The 13,652-nt window shown below is 40.7% G+C and overlaps 1 protein-coding gene across 1 annotated transcript; it reads right to left on the bottom strand.

Moving 5' to 3' along the window:
* Positions 1–3,619: 3,619 nt before the first annotated feature.
* Positions 3,620–11,907, bottom strand: LOC111440024. The gene is given in 4 exon segments (XM_023077403.1): positions 3,620–3,948; positions 4,160–4,432; positions 11,354–11,565; positions 11,895–11,907. Coding segments are annotated over 4 exon segments (579 nt in total). The 3' UTR covers positions 3,620–3,867.
* Between the last annotated feature and the right edge of the window lie 1,745 nt (positions 11,908–13,652).

Raw genomic sequence — 13,652 nt, 5'->3', positions numbered from 1 at the left:
TATCAAAATAATCAAAAGATGTTTCAATTCATGCTACATTGAAGAAGAATAAAGTTTGATTGTTGTAAATTTTGGGTGGGTTATAATTTAGAGTTATTGTGTTTTAAGACTTTTTATTTAATTTCGGTTACATTTACATAATGGCTAATTATGGCCATAAAGTGTGAATGTTACAACTTTTGGAATGCCTTTAATAGTTTCATTTTGAGGCTATATAAAGCCATCTATGTTGTATTTGTAATAAGACTTAAAAGATATATCAAAAGAAGCATTTGTGCTTTTCTTTAGCCAATGGCTAAGTTTCTTTGCAACTCTATGTAGTTTAGGTTGCATGTAGAATCATTCAAGCTCGACATGATCAATCTTGCTTGTGGAGTGATTCGAATCTCAATCAAGTGTTCTTGTCTTGAGATATTTGATCAACAAGAATCATTGAAGCTAGACATGATCGATCTTGCTTCTGGAGTGATTCGAATCTCAAACAAAGTGTTCTTTGCTTGAGATATTCGATCAACAAGGTAATCTGAATCTTATTCCCCTTGTATTGATTCCTTATCTTATCAAAGCAACCAACACTGGAGCGGGAATAACTAGAAAAGTCACCCTCAACTATTTATCCAATTCGTTCCTACCTTTTGTAACCTCGGTGGCTTGGATTCGTCTACGTCTAAACTCTCTGCCCTTCGCGTACTCATATGTCCCCCTCCACCTTTACTAATTGGTATGATGACCCGTAAGAGGAAGAAGCAAGATAGTCATATTAGCCAGAGCACCCTAAACCGACCAGGCAACACAGCCAGCAAGACCAACAACCAACGAAAGAGGAATAGAAACGGGACTCGATTGAACCTATCAATATACATTTCCTTTAAAGTTTGTTCCTTTCTTTTGTCAAAATGAAATGGCAAGAACTCATCTCGGGAAAGAACCCCTTTTTCACTCATTTCGTAGATCCAGAAATTATACACTGGAGGGAGAGGAGTGAAACAGCTCGACCAAAGGGAGAGGAGTGAAACAGCTCGACCAAAGGGAGAGGAGTGAAACAGCTCGACCAAAGGGAGAGGGAGCGCAGGGCTTCCTCTTTGAGTTACAGCCCCAACGAAACGGTCAACTAAGAGTGAACAATTAGAATTGACTAAAGAAGATAAAGGGGAAGGGGAACAGTCTGAGATTCACAGTCAATCAAATGAACGTCAACGAGTTGGTCCACTTGCTAATCAGCTTGATCAAGTAGGGCTAGGGCGATTGTTCGAGTAGGTCCTATCGGCTTGACCTCTTTTCGTCGGTAAATCATCACAAGAGAGGAAGTCAAAGAGTGAAATCAGTCCATATACAACCAGCAGTGGTCGAAGTGCTTCCTGAAATAAGCACGAAGAAAGAAAAGAGATAGTTCAACCAGAACCTGAACCGGAACAAAAACTGGAGAGGAAAATAGCTCTTGAAAACAAGAGGAAAAGGAGTCAAATCAGTCCCCAAACAAAGGAGATAGTTAGTTTACTCTCCTATAAAGAGAATAGAGTATAAGGTTACGGAGTTCAGAATAATGAGTCTTGAGTCTACCTCTTTGATTACAGTTCAGGGAGAGTCCTAGAGTTCCTTCCATCTGTAGTGTAGGAGTATTGATTGCTCTTTTACAGTTCATAAATAGGGTAGGGTAAATCCAGGGGCGAAGCAAGCAGTCAGACCAGGAACCGGGCGAGGACAAGAGAGTCAATTCAATTAGTTAGAATAGGGGAAGGATCAAGAATAGTGTTTCCCGAGTTCAAAGAGTGAAAGAAGTCGAATTCATCGTGGAGTCTTTCAAAGCGGCTCATGAATTTCTTCTTGTTGAGTATTTCCTTGATTCATAAGGAGAAAGATCAGTAGTGCAACCCTTCCCTTGCTTGTTTACAGTCGTCGAGTAAATGAATTAGCTGTTTTACCTCGGTTACTGTTCTTCAAGTGATTGAGGTCAGTCTCATTAATGTAATGGTGACGAGGTTCATGAGTTTACTGTGAAAGAAGAAGGACAAGAAGGTGAAGGAGCGAAGCTGTGAAACCGATAGGTTCAGCAGTTTACAGTCGACTAAATGAATTAGCAGCTTGACTGTAGACTAAAAGACTGAAATCAGTCCAATGCTGCTTTACTGAGTGAAAGCAAGAAGGAAAAGAAAGGAGCGAAGCAACCAACCAACAAAATCGATAGGTAGAGGAGCGAAGCCGAGGGAAAGGAGTTGTAAGTGAAAGAATCCATAGATAGGTGTAGGCCGAAGTCAACTCTCATTCACCGATAGTCTTTACAGGAGAGTCCAGTCATTAACTAATGAACCAAATGAACCTATTTACCTCCTAAAAGAGTTCAATGAACCTCAAAATAGGGAGAAGAGTCAACTCTCATTAATTTCATATGCTTTGGTTACTGTTCAAGAATCAATAGGAAAAGCAAGAAGAGATTCGAGACCCTAAAGGATAGGTGAAGGTGAAGTAGTGAGGTCTCTCTCTTGACTGATCAATTACATATAGCCAAAATTATCCCCAAAAATACGGGGGATAGAAAATCTTTTCTTTCAGCTCCAGCTATTAGTGAAAAAACGATTATGAACTTTTACAGTTATATGGAGATAGAATTTATTTGATTTTTGCTGTAGCTATTAGGGAAAAACCTCTGACGAACTTTTACAGTTATATGGAGATACAAAAGATTTTCTTTTAGCTACTGCTAAGGTTCAGGAGCGAAGCAGCTTTACCGACAGGGGAGGTGAAGGATCATTCTTTCTTCTTTCTTACAGTAGAGTAAGTAAAAGAACATCAGGTCATATCGGCTCAGGTTCCGGAGTTCACTCTCATTCTTCTTTCGTCTTGACTTACTGTCTGTTCAGGATAATTCCGTCTTACTGAAACCTGACTCAAAAGAAGAAGAAATTGATGAGGCAAGAAACCCAAGTGAAAGAAGATAGTTGTTCCGTCTCATTCATCTTTCCTGAAACCTGACTGAAAGAAACAAAGAAAGACCCACCCTACCCATTTAGAACCAAGTGAAAGAATAACATAGGCTCAGGAGCTTTACCTTGCTCAAGAAGCGAGAGGAAAATAGCTTTACTGAGTGTTTAAAGGTGAAGGAGAGGATTGAATTGACTCGACTGCTAAGCTAATTCCATTTCTTTTTCGCTGGTTTACCGAGTTCATCAATCAATTAGGGGACCTTGAGGTATGGAAACTCCTTGGTCGTGGTTCATATCAAAAGGGCTTAGCTTCAAATGTGAGATTACTTGTGTACTTCCTTTGAGCCCCATATACACTGTCACCTCTTTTGCTACCGCTAAAGTCAAGAGATTCGAATCTCAATCAAGTGTTCTTGTCTTGAGATATTTGATCAACAAGAATCATTGAAGCTAGACATGATCGATCTTGCTTCTGGAGTGATTCGAATCTCAAACGATATTCTTGCCTTGAGATATTCGATCGACAAGGTAATTCGAATCTTACTTCCCTTGTAGTGATTCCTTATCTTATCAATAAGCCATCTTCCTATCAAGGTTAAGGAGTCAACTGAGCATCTCAGTGGCAGGATTGAATACCCGAATCGAATCAGAGTTCACGCCGCCCACCCTGAACAAATAGGAGGCGTGGGCCACAGGTCGCACGACAGAAGAACACCCAAGATAAAGACGCACACTCCTCCATGTGAAATATTCATCTTCATTGGAGCTTTTTGGTAGCAGTCGTGACCAACAGCCATCAGCTGCCGGCTCGTTGGTAAGGCGAGAGCTTCAAGCCCGATTTCTGGTAGCACACCCCACACACAAGTACCACCCGACGAAGGACGGACGAAAGCTACAGGCCCAAAACCTTCGAACCTTCTTTCTAAATGGGGGTGCCCGGAGCACCTCATCTTCTCATTGCATCCTTACTCATTCTCGTTAGGCCTGAGTGTTTGGCCTTTACTTCTCCGTGCTCGCTCATGCTTCGCTGAACTATGGCGAGGAAAAGAGAAGAGAGTACGAAAGAATAGTAAACAGAGCACACCGCAGAAAGATGAAAAATATGAGAAGTCTCCCCTGGATGAAAGAAGAAGGAAATGAAGAAGGGGAACAAAACGAAATGGGGCGTTTCTAGCTCGAGTTTCGGATGAGCTTCTCCCAATTATGTCTGGTAATAGAATAGGGTGGCTTGCTCTGACCAAGACTCCACTTTTTGCTCCGTCCAGAGAGCGTATGAATTTCCTGGAATGTAGATAGACCAAAAGAGGGAATAAAGAGAAAGGAATAGGAATTATAGTACCATTGGAAGAATGGGCACCTGTGGGAACATCTCTACTGACAAACCATTTCAATAGTACGGGTACTGCCGTGCCACGAGGCACGACCATGGAAGTAATGAAAAAGAAAAAGTTATTTAGTTGGACCATCCGCTCGAGATGTTCGAGTTTTGCTTCTCGTCAGAAGATGAGACGCTAAAAATGAAAGTGTTCGGAACGCATACCGAAAAGATACCAATGAAGCCGACCATTAATGACTAGTTCGAAGACCAGCAACAAAACAAATAAGGGACCGGTCTTAGTTAGAAAATGAAAGAAAAGCAAACTCTCATAGTTCTCCGCCCAGCTCCAACTACTTCTTCGTTAAGTGAGGTGAGGTACTTATTTCGGTTTGAAAAGAAAGGGGTCGCCCTTTTTTTGGTTGAAGTAGCCACTACTTTGGTCGTAGTCTAATATGTGGAAATCACTACAAGGGGAGTAAGATTCGGATTACCTTGTTGATCGAATATGATATGAACCAAGAGACATCATTCATACAATATACTTCAATGAAGATGTGAAGAAAATGTTGTCAAAATTATCAAAAGAGGTTGCAATTCATGTCACATTGAAGAGGAATGAAGTTTGATGGTTATAAATTTTAGGTGGGTTACAATTTAGAGTAATTTAGAGTTATTGTATTTTAAGACATTTTATTTACTTTAGGTTACATTTACATAATGGCTAATTATGGTCATTAAGTATGAATGTTACAACTTTTGGAATGCCTTTAATAGTTTCATTTTGAGGCTATATAAAGCCATGTATGTTGTATTTATAAGGCAGACTTGGAAAATATATTAAAAGAAGCATTTGTGCTTTTCTTTAGCCAATGACTAACTTTTTTTGCAATTCTATGTAGTTTAGGTTGCATGTAGAATCATTCAAGCTCGACATGATCAACCTTGCTTGTGGAGTGATTTGAATCTCAAACAAGTGTTTGAGATATTTGATCAACAAGAATCATTCAAGCTAGACATGATCGATCTTGCTTGTGGAGTGATTCGAATCTCAAACAATGTTCTTGCCTTGAATAAGATTCGAATTACCTTGTCGATCGAATATCTCAAGGCAAGAACACTTGATTGAGATTCGAATCACTCCACAAGCAAGATCGATCATGTCTAGCTTGAATGATTCTTGTTGATCAAATATCTCAACGCAAGAACACTTGATTGAGATTCGAATCACTCCACAAGCAAGATTGATCATATCGAGCTTGAATGATTCTACATGCAACCTAAACTACATAGAATTGCAAAGAAACTTAGCCATTGGCGAAAGAAGAGCACAAATGCTTCTTTTACTATATTTTCCAAGTCTACCTTACAAATACAACATACATGGCTTTATATAGCCTCAAAATGAAACTATTAAAGGCATTCTAAAAGTTGTAACATTCACACTTTATGGCCATAATTAGCCATTATGTAAATGTAACCGAAATTAAATAAAAAGTCTTAAAATACAATAACTCTAAATTACTCTAAATTATAACCCACCCAAAATTTACAACAATCAAACTTTATTCTTCTTCAATGTAGCATGAATTGAAACATCTTTTGATAATTTTAACAACCTTTTCTTCACATTTTCATTGAAGCATATTGTATGATTGATGTCTCTTGGTTCATATCATAGCGAAGAAAGCAAATAATTTTGACAACATTTTAAGACATTTTATTTACAGAATTGGAAAGAAAAAGGTAGCACCAAAGAAAGGAAAGAGCGAGATGGTTGTTTTTGTTGTTCCCGCGAAACGAAGATCATTTGCTTGGGGAATGAAGTGGGTCAACCTCTTTCTGGGTTCGGCCAAACACTTTTTCTCGCTGGTCGAGCTTTCTACAAAAAAAAGCCATGTGAGAACGTATTCTCTTATCTAAGCTTCTTCCCTATGTATTCGCTCCCCCCATCGTAGATGGTTCAGTCACGCCCGGTGCCACGAAATGATTGAGAACTCTGACGAGGTCGAAATGCATTTTGTTCTTTGTATTCAATAAGTATTGCATGACCGAATAATTCAAGTAGGGGCGCACTGCGGGGAGGGTTCTTTTAAGTAGATGACTCGTCGGGCGGTCGGAGCGGGACTGATTTGGGAAAAAGAACTTGAATAACTGAGTTTTTCTGAAGGAGTCGTCATTTTCGATCAGGAACGTTATGTCATTTACAACTCCGGCATATTTCGGATGCTTGAAGGCCCTGCTGACGCGAAGTGATTTAGAAAGATTCTTCTTTCTCGATGGTGATCGGTCATGGTATCCATAGTCTTGCTTCTTTTTCGGCCAAATCCTAATTTTGTTTTGCTTTTTCCGGTCGTCAAGCCTGATCATCGACACCACTCTTTTCTCTGCCTCTCGGCCTCTCACTTTGTTTCGTTCTTCTTCTGTATCGTCACTTGAATGAAGACACCCAATTGGCCCGACTTTCCCAAATGCCCACCACCGGCCCTGATCCTTTCTGGGTTTGGATATTGCGCGTCGTTTCAGTCCTCGTGGTCGACGGGGAAGAAAGAAATGAATGAATGTGATTTTGGGAAAATGTAAAATAATACACCTACCAAGACGAAAGCCAAAGGTCATTCTCGTAGGTGGACGTATCGAACCCAAATAAGATCTCAGATTGACATCTTGATACAGTGATTTACCATAATAATAAATAGAGTCAATGGCGACTCCGCCGTGGGAAGAGCCACTTCTTTCTTGATAGGGGGGGCTTCTATTCACCAACGCAGACTCAAAGTGCTCTCCGAACCGTGCTGGATAGTCACCCGTCACACGACTCTCAAACCAAAACTGTGGTGGATCCCGGGAGACAAAGTCAAAGCGCTTGATCCTTTGCCCCATACTTTGAGATGCTCCTCCCCGCCGATCAAGCAGCGAGGCTACTCGTGATAGGCTGAGTTTGAAGCCGCTATCCTTCAGTTCGAATAAGTCAAGTCCCTTCGGTTGGCTCGCTCAGGTGGTCTTTCCTTATCTTCCCTAACGTTCAGAGTTGTTCTGGGTTGAGAAAGGAGCACACACCGGCCGAACGCTATGAATGAATAAGAAATAGACAAGGGAATCAATGATTTTTATTCCACCGAGTTGATTGAAGCTAGCAACATGTCGATTACACACTGGAGGTTGGTAAGAACTGAGGGACAACCTTAACCTAAGTGGGCCTACCAGCAAAGCAACAGGTACTTGATCGGGCGTGGGAGCGGGTTGGTTTCGTGCAATGCCCTCGCAGAAGAAAGAGGTGTCATTTGAAAGGAAAAGCCCTTTGTATAGGGTTCCAAACCACCCCTAAACTCAAAGCTTTTCAGCCCAACTTGATAGGATATTTGAAGAAAGAAGCCCCTTCATTATTAGCAGTAGTCAGAGTCAGGTTTTCAAAAGGCATAGACAACTAAATGCAAAACCTTTGAGAAATAAGGGTAAGGGAGCTCTAACGATCAAGAAAAGGCCCCTTCCTATATCGAGAGATAAGCTAAGGTGCTTTTACTAATATTCTAATAGTTGGCCCTTCTTTCTTTCCTTTTTTGTTATTGAAAAAGGGGAAACTGATTCATTCGCTCATTCACCTCTCCCTTCTGGTAAAATTGCTTCGCTCATTCGTTGTGTGCCTCATTGCTTCGCTACTCTCCTTTCCTACAAACCTACAACTCTCTTTACTAAGAGAGACTCTCCATCTATATATATCCCTACTAGTGGATATTCTCGTCATTTTCCGTTCTCTCATTTATTTGTTTGAGATCTTAAACTAGGCTCTACTCTATTTTTGACAGGTTTTGTTTGTTTGGTCTTAATCAAGATGGGTCAGGGGCGCGTCGTAACGGTCGGTGGCTGCTTAGTCTCATCCGAAGTCTAATCTCTTTGTACTGTGTTTTTTATCAAAGAAAAAATGGGGGGTTCGTTCGATTGATTTAGGCTCCTTCCCTTCCACTGCATAGCTGCGCTAGCGGGTACTACGAGCCCTCTGTCCCATGCATGCATCTAACCTGCTCGCTGGTTCACCGGTTCCACCAAAAACTTTCATTTGTTGAAGGGGAGCATAGTGCGCTTTAGGCACCGAGCGAGAAAGTTCTTTTTCTTCTTTGCGTTTGGGTTCATTCACTGCATTTGAGTTTATTCACTGATCTGATAGCACTTGTTTTCTTATGGATTCCAGGGTGTTTGTTCTTGAATGAAGTTGAGACGAACCGAATTAGCACTTCTCAGATCCGGCTAGGCCTCTCCAGCTCTGCTGGGCGCCGGGGCCCTAGATGCACTAGCGATCAACACATAGGGTAGTGGTTGTCCGGGTTTCTCGACCTGGTATCCCACACCTCGCATTCATGATATCTACATTCAACTGTGCCCCGGAGACATGGTCGAAGCACGGCCAGTGTGCTTCTTTCACGACATGCTCTGGTCCCAGGTGTCTTCCAATGGTCTTCTAGCGTTAGAAGAAATCGTGTCCGTCCTGGACATCTGTGTAATGTCCTCCCACGCTTTTTTGATTTTCAATATAGGACAAAAGGAAAAGACTGACCTATTCGGATTACCTTGTTGATCGAATATCTCAAGCCAAGAACACTTTATTTGAGATTCGAATCACTCCAGAAGCAAGATCGATCATGTCTAGCTTCAATGATTCTTGTTGATCAAATATCTCAACGCAAGAACACTTGATTGAGATTCGAATCACAACACAAGCAAGATTGATCATGTCGAGCTTGAATGGATTCTACATGCAACCTAAACTACATAGAATTGCAAAGAAACTTAGCCATTGGCGAAAGAAGAGCACAAATGCTTCTTTTACTATATTTTCCAAGTCTACCTTACAAATACAACATACATGGCTTTATATAGCCTCAAAATGAAACTATTAAAGGCATTCTAAAAGTTGTAACATTCACACTTTATGGCCATAATTAGCCATTATGTAAATGTAACCGAAATTAAATAAAAAGTCTTAAAATACAAGAACTCTAAATTATTCTAAATTATAACCCACCCAAAATTTACAACAATCAAACTTTATTCTTCTTCAATGTAGCATGAATTGAAACATCTTTTGATAATTTTGACAACCTTCTCTTCACATCTTCATTGAAGCATATTGTATGATTGATGTCTCTTGGTTTATATCAACATTTTAGCGGCGGGGTTGGATACCCGCATCCGATCGAAGTTCCATTTTAGCCCTAAGATAAAGGGGAGCTTTTCTAGGTGGGTCGCTTCGCGCAAGACATTGCTTAGGACCAACGGGTCACACGACAGGTGCACGATTGACTTTGCACGCTCCATCCTTCGGCCCTTCGCCTATCAGCTTGGCAGGCAAGCTAGCTGGATCCGTCTCTGGTTTCGATTCGTTATGCTCAGCACCTCCAACAATCTCGTCAGTCTCTTGCCGCCTAAAACTCTGCCAATCAAGCGCTGCTTTACGTTTCATCCCGTGTGCCCAGAGAATGCTATGTGTTCTCCACTTTCGGACCTCTCAAAGAGAGAACGTGTTTTTTCCTCTGACTTTCTCTCTCATTCGCGGAGCGAAGAAAGCCAGCTTTGCCCCAGCAACCGCTATCCTTGGGAAACCTAAAGAGCTACCGAAGGAAAGGGATGCAGTCTCTCCCTTGGTTTTTTTAGAGGAGAAGGCAGAGAAGAAAACGTCCTTAGCACAAGTTTTTTTGCTTCCTGCGCCCTTACTAGTAAAGGGGCTCTTCGAGCAAGGAGGAATCCTGGTAGGAAGGCCGACCACTACATAAGCCGCCATCTGTCCAGGAGAGAAGCAAGCTACCTTTCTTTGATCCACCTTCCCGGGCGTGGAAGAGAACAAAAATCTTCAATAGCATGCTCTTACTTCGTCTTTCCCTTAATAAGTCATCAAATTTGGTGCTTTTTGATCCCCAGTTGCTATGGAGAACAAAGGACGAAATACAATCGATTCCTCTATTTAAGTGGTTTTCGCTTCTCCTTATTCCTGTTCCTAAGTCTTCCCCGGGTAGTTCCCAATGTTTGGCACTTTCCATACTCCGTGGGTGCAACATCAACAAATTCGCTCATTCTCAAGTTACAACCTAAGATCTATGACCATATTATGTTAACTGTTCGTATTTCGTTCATTCTATCGGTATGCTCCCAAGTACCTGTAATTGTGATCTGTTTGCCAAAACTCAGGGGTCTTTCTATGGAAACCCTCACGAACAATCGTCATTTTTTGATGGTTTTTCCGCTTTTCACAGCATCTCTTTCCACACCTCCGGATATCTGGTGCCAAATCGTCGCCCGTTTCCTTATTTCTTTGATAATCGAGTTGGCTATCTTTGTGGCATCGATTGTACAAGTTCGTGAAGAGGGCTTGATATGAACCAAGAGACATCAATCATACAATATGCTTCAATGAAGATGTGAAGAAAAGGTTGTCAAAATTATCAAAAGAGTTGACTTGCTTATCATGTTTCTTTTAATGTATTGTAAGGTTTATTTACATAGGGGCTAATTATGGCCATAAAGTACACATAGGGGCTAATTATAGTCATTAAGTAGGAATGTTACAAACTCTTAAAATGACTCAAGGTTAAGGGTTTTATTTTGAGACTATATAAAGCCATGTATGTTAGCATTGTAAGATAGACTTGGAAAATATATTAAAAGAAGCATTTGTGCTTTTCTTTAGCCAATGGCTAAGTTTCTTTGCAACTCTATGTAGTTTAGGTTGCATGTAGAATCATTCAAGCTCGACATGATCAATCTTGCTTGTGGAGTGATTCGAATCTCAATCAAGTGTTCTTGCGTTGAGATATTTGATCAACAAGAATCATTCAAGCTAGACATGATCGATCTTGCTTGTGGAGTGATTCGAATCTCAAACAATGTTCTTGTTTTGAGATATTCGATCAACAAGGTAATCCGAATCTTATTCCCCTTGTATTGATTCCTTATCTTATCAGGGCTGGACGAGTGGAATGAGGGAAAGCGGCTCGATCGACAAATAAAGAAGAGGGGAACCCCTAGAACTTGGCAAAGTCACTATCAATTCATTCCCAAGCAATTCTCAACACCAACGCGATTCATTCCCCTAAAGATTCTAACACACAGAGGTCTCCTTACCTTAGGAGCGGGATAAGTGAGACAGCCCCGCGCCGGTGAAGAACTCAAGCAAAGCAGGAGCTTGGGCATTGTTATATTCCATCAAGAGAAAGGAGGCAGACTGGTAAGAAGGTTGGGGGAGCGAACCGAAAAGCTCAGCTTTGCGGAACGGACCAATCTTCCGTACCCTTACTCTCAATAAAAAAAGCCTGCGGGAAGCGCGAAGTGTTTTAGCCACTAATGTCGTGGCGAAGGTTATACCTCAGAAAGTCAGCGAAGCTAAGGTTTCGTATGACTTTTTATATCCTTTCGATCGAGCGACAACTGATAAGGAAGGTCGGTCGACATTCCCCTTTTCAATCAGTCAGCGATAGGGAGGAGAGAGAGAAGGTTGCAGAAGTGCTTCTAGATCTCATGGAATAAGGCAGAATTTTGAACTCAACTTTACTGCTTGAACATACATAGAAAACAAAGAATTATGGAGATGAAATCCTGAATACATTACCTTAGGCCAAAATGGGATTTAGAAGAGCAAGAGAAAAGAAGCGTTGAGATAATATACATACTTGCATCCTTCATCCACTGATACTGAAAAAGGAAGGGGGCTGATCACCTTCAGAGAATTTGAGGCAGAATTGGCATACAAAATTCTTAAGGGTTGAGCTGGCAAAAGAGATTCTCCTCCTTTTTGGGGCTGGATGATAATCTTTCTCTTAGTTGTCCATAGCCAAAAAACAGAAAAAACACTCCAAGTATTATGAAGCCAAATGATCTTGGACGGGCAATTGAATAGGGAGAGAAAGAAAGAAGACTTTATTATCTTTCTTCATGTAGTCTATCACTTTGAGATCATGAGAACCTTGTGAATTGATAGAAATTATGGCATGCATCTCTGAGGAGAGTGACACGGCCAAACATCATCCCAGAAGCGAATCAGCTTACCATTGCGCAACCAAAGTCTAGCCCAAGTTCTGCCGGAAAGTCTCTCTGTATCAAATAAGACCGTTATTTATAAGATAAGGAATCACTACAAGGGGAGTAAGATTCGGATTACCTTGTTGATCGAATATCTCAAGGCAAGAACACTTGATTGAGATTCGAATCACTCCACAAGCAAGATCGATCATGTCTAGCTTGAATGATTCTTGTTGATCAAATATCTCAAACACTTGTTTGAGATTCGAATCACTCCACAAGCAAGATTGATCATGTCAAGCTTGAATGATTCTACATGCAACCTAAACTACATAGAATTGCAAAGAAACTTAGCCATTGCCATTGGCTATAGAAAAGCACAAATACTTCTTTTAATATATTTTCCAAGACTCTCTTACAAATACAACATACATGGCTTTATATAGCCTAAAAAATGAAACTACTAAAGATATTCCAAGAGTTGTAACATTCCTACTTTATGGCCATAATTAGCCATTATGTAAATGTAACCGAAATTAAATAACAAGGCTTAAAATACAATAACTCTAAATTACTCTAAATTGTAACCCACTCAAAATTTACAACAATCAAACTTCATTCTTCTTCAATGTAGCATGAATTGAAACATCTTTTGATAATTTTGACAACCTTTTCTTCACATCTTCATTGAAGTATATTGTATGATTGATGTCTCTTGGTTCATATCAGTTATGCAGGATATTTTAGAGGTGGGTTGTGATCCTTGCCATTGGAGAGGTACTTAGCAGCCAAATATGAACACCATGGCTTTGAATTCAAATTCATTCAAAGATATCGAGATCAATCTTGTGGCAATTTCCTCTTATCATCACATAAAGATGAACTTTAAAGGAGTAGGGAAGTCATCCCCTCTCTCTGGAAATTCAAATTATGGCGGGGTCATCAGAGATGGCTATGGTGCTGTCATGTGGAATTGAAGAGGTCTCCTCTAGGGATCAAAGATGCAACCTTTGCAGAAGCAGAAGCATCAACTCTCCTGCCTGGCCTTTTGTACCAACTATTTATTCTTTTCAAGCTAACTTCGGTGTTAGGCTACAGTCTTGTAGTCAGTGGATGGGAGGTCTTCCATTCCATCAGAGATTTCCATTGAACCTCTTTCTCCCATTTATCATCTCTCTGTGGCACTTGTTCCCTCTTCAACTCAGCGCCTTTATATATAGGCATTTATATTGAGAATGCTTAAGGTCCCTTTGTTTTTGTTTTAAAATCCCCGAGCTCTCACAAATCGAATTTCAGTACCACGGGAAAAAGCTAGCTGGATAAACAAGATAGGGATCACCCGCTCGGCAATGCTACCTTGGGGAGGATGTAAAGCACTTTGATAGAAGAATGGATTCAAACAAAAGCTT

Source organism: Cucurbita moschata, unplaced genomic scaffold, assembly GCF_002738365.1.
Source record: "Cucurbita moschata cultivar Rifu unplaced genomic scaffold, Cmos_1.0 Cmo_Scf00131, whole genome shotgun sequence".
In the NCBI taxonomy this organism is placed as follows: domain Eukaryota; kingdom Viridiplantae; phylum Streptophyta; class Magnoliopsida; order Cucurbitales; family Cucurbitaceae; genus Cucurbita; species Cucurbita moschata.
Note: the sequence above shows the minus strand (reverse complement) of the source record. Positions and strands in the feature narration are given on the sequence as shown.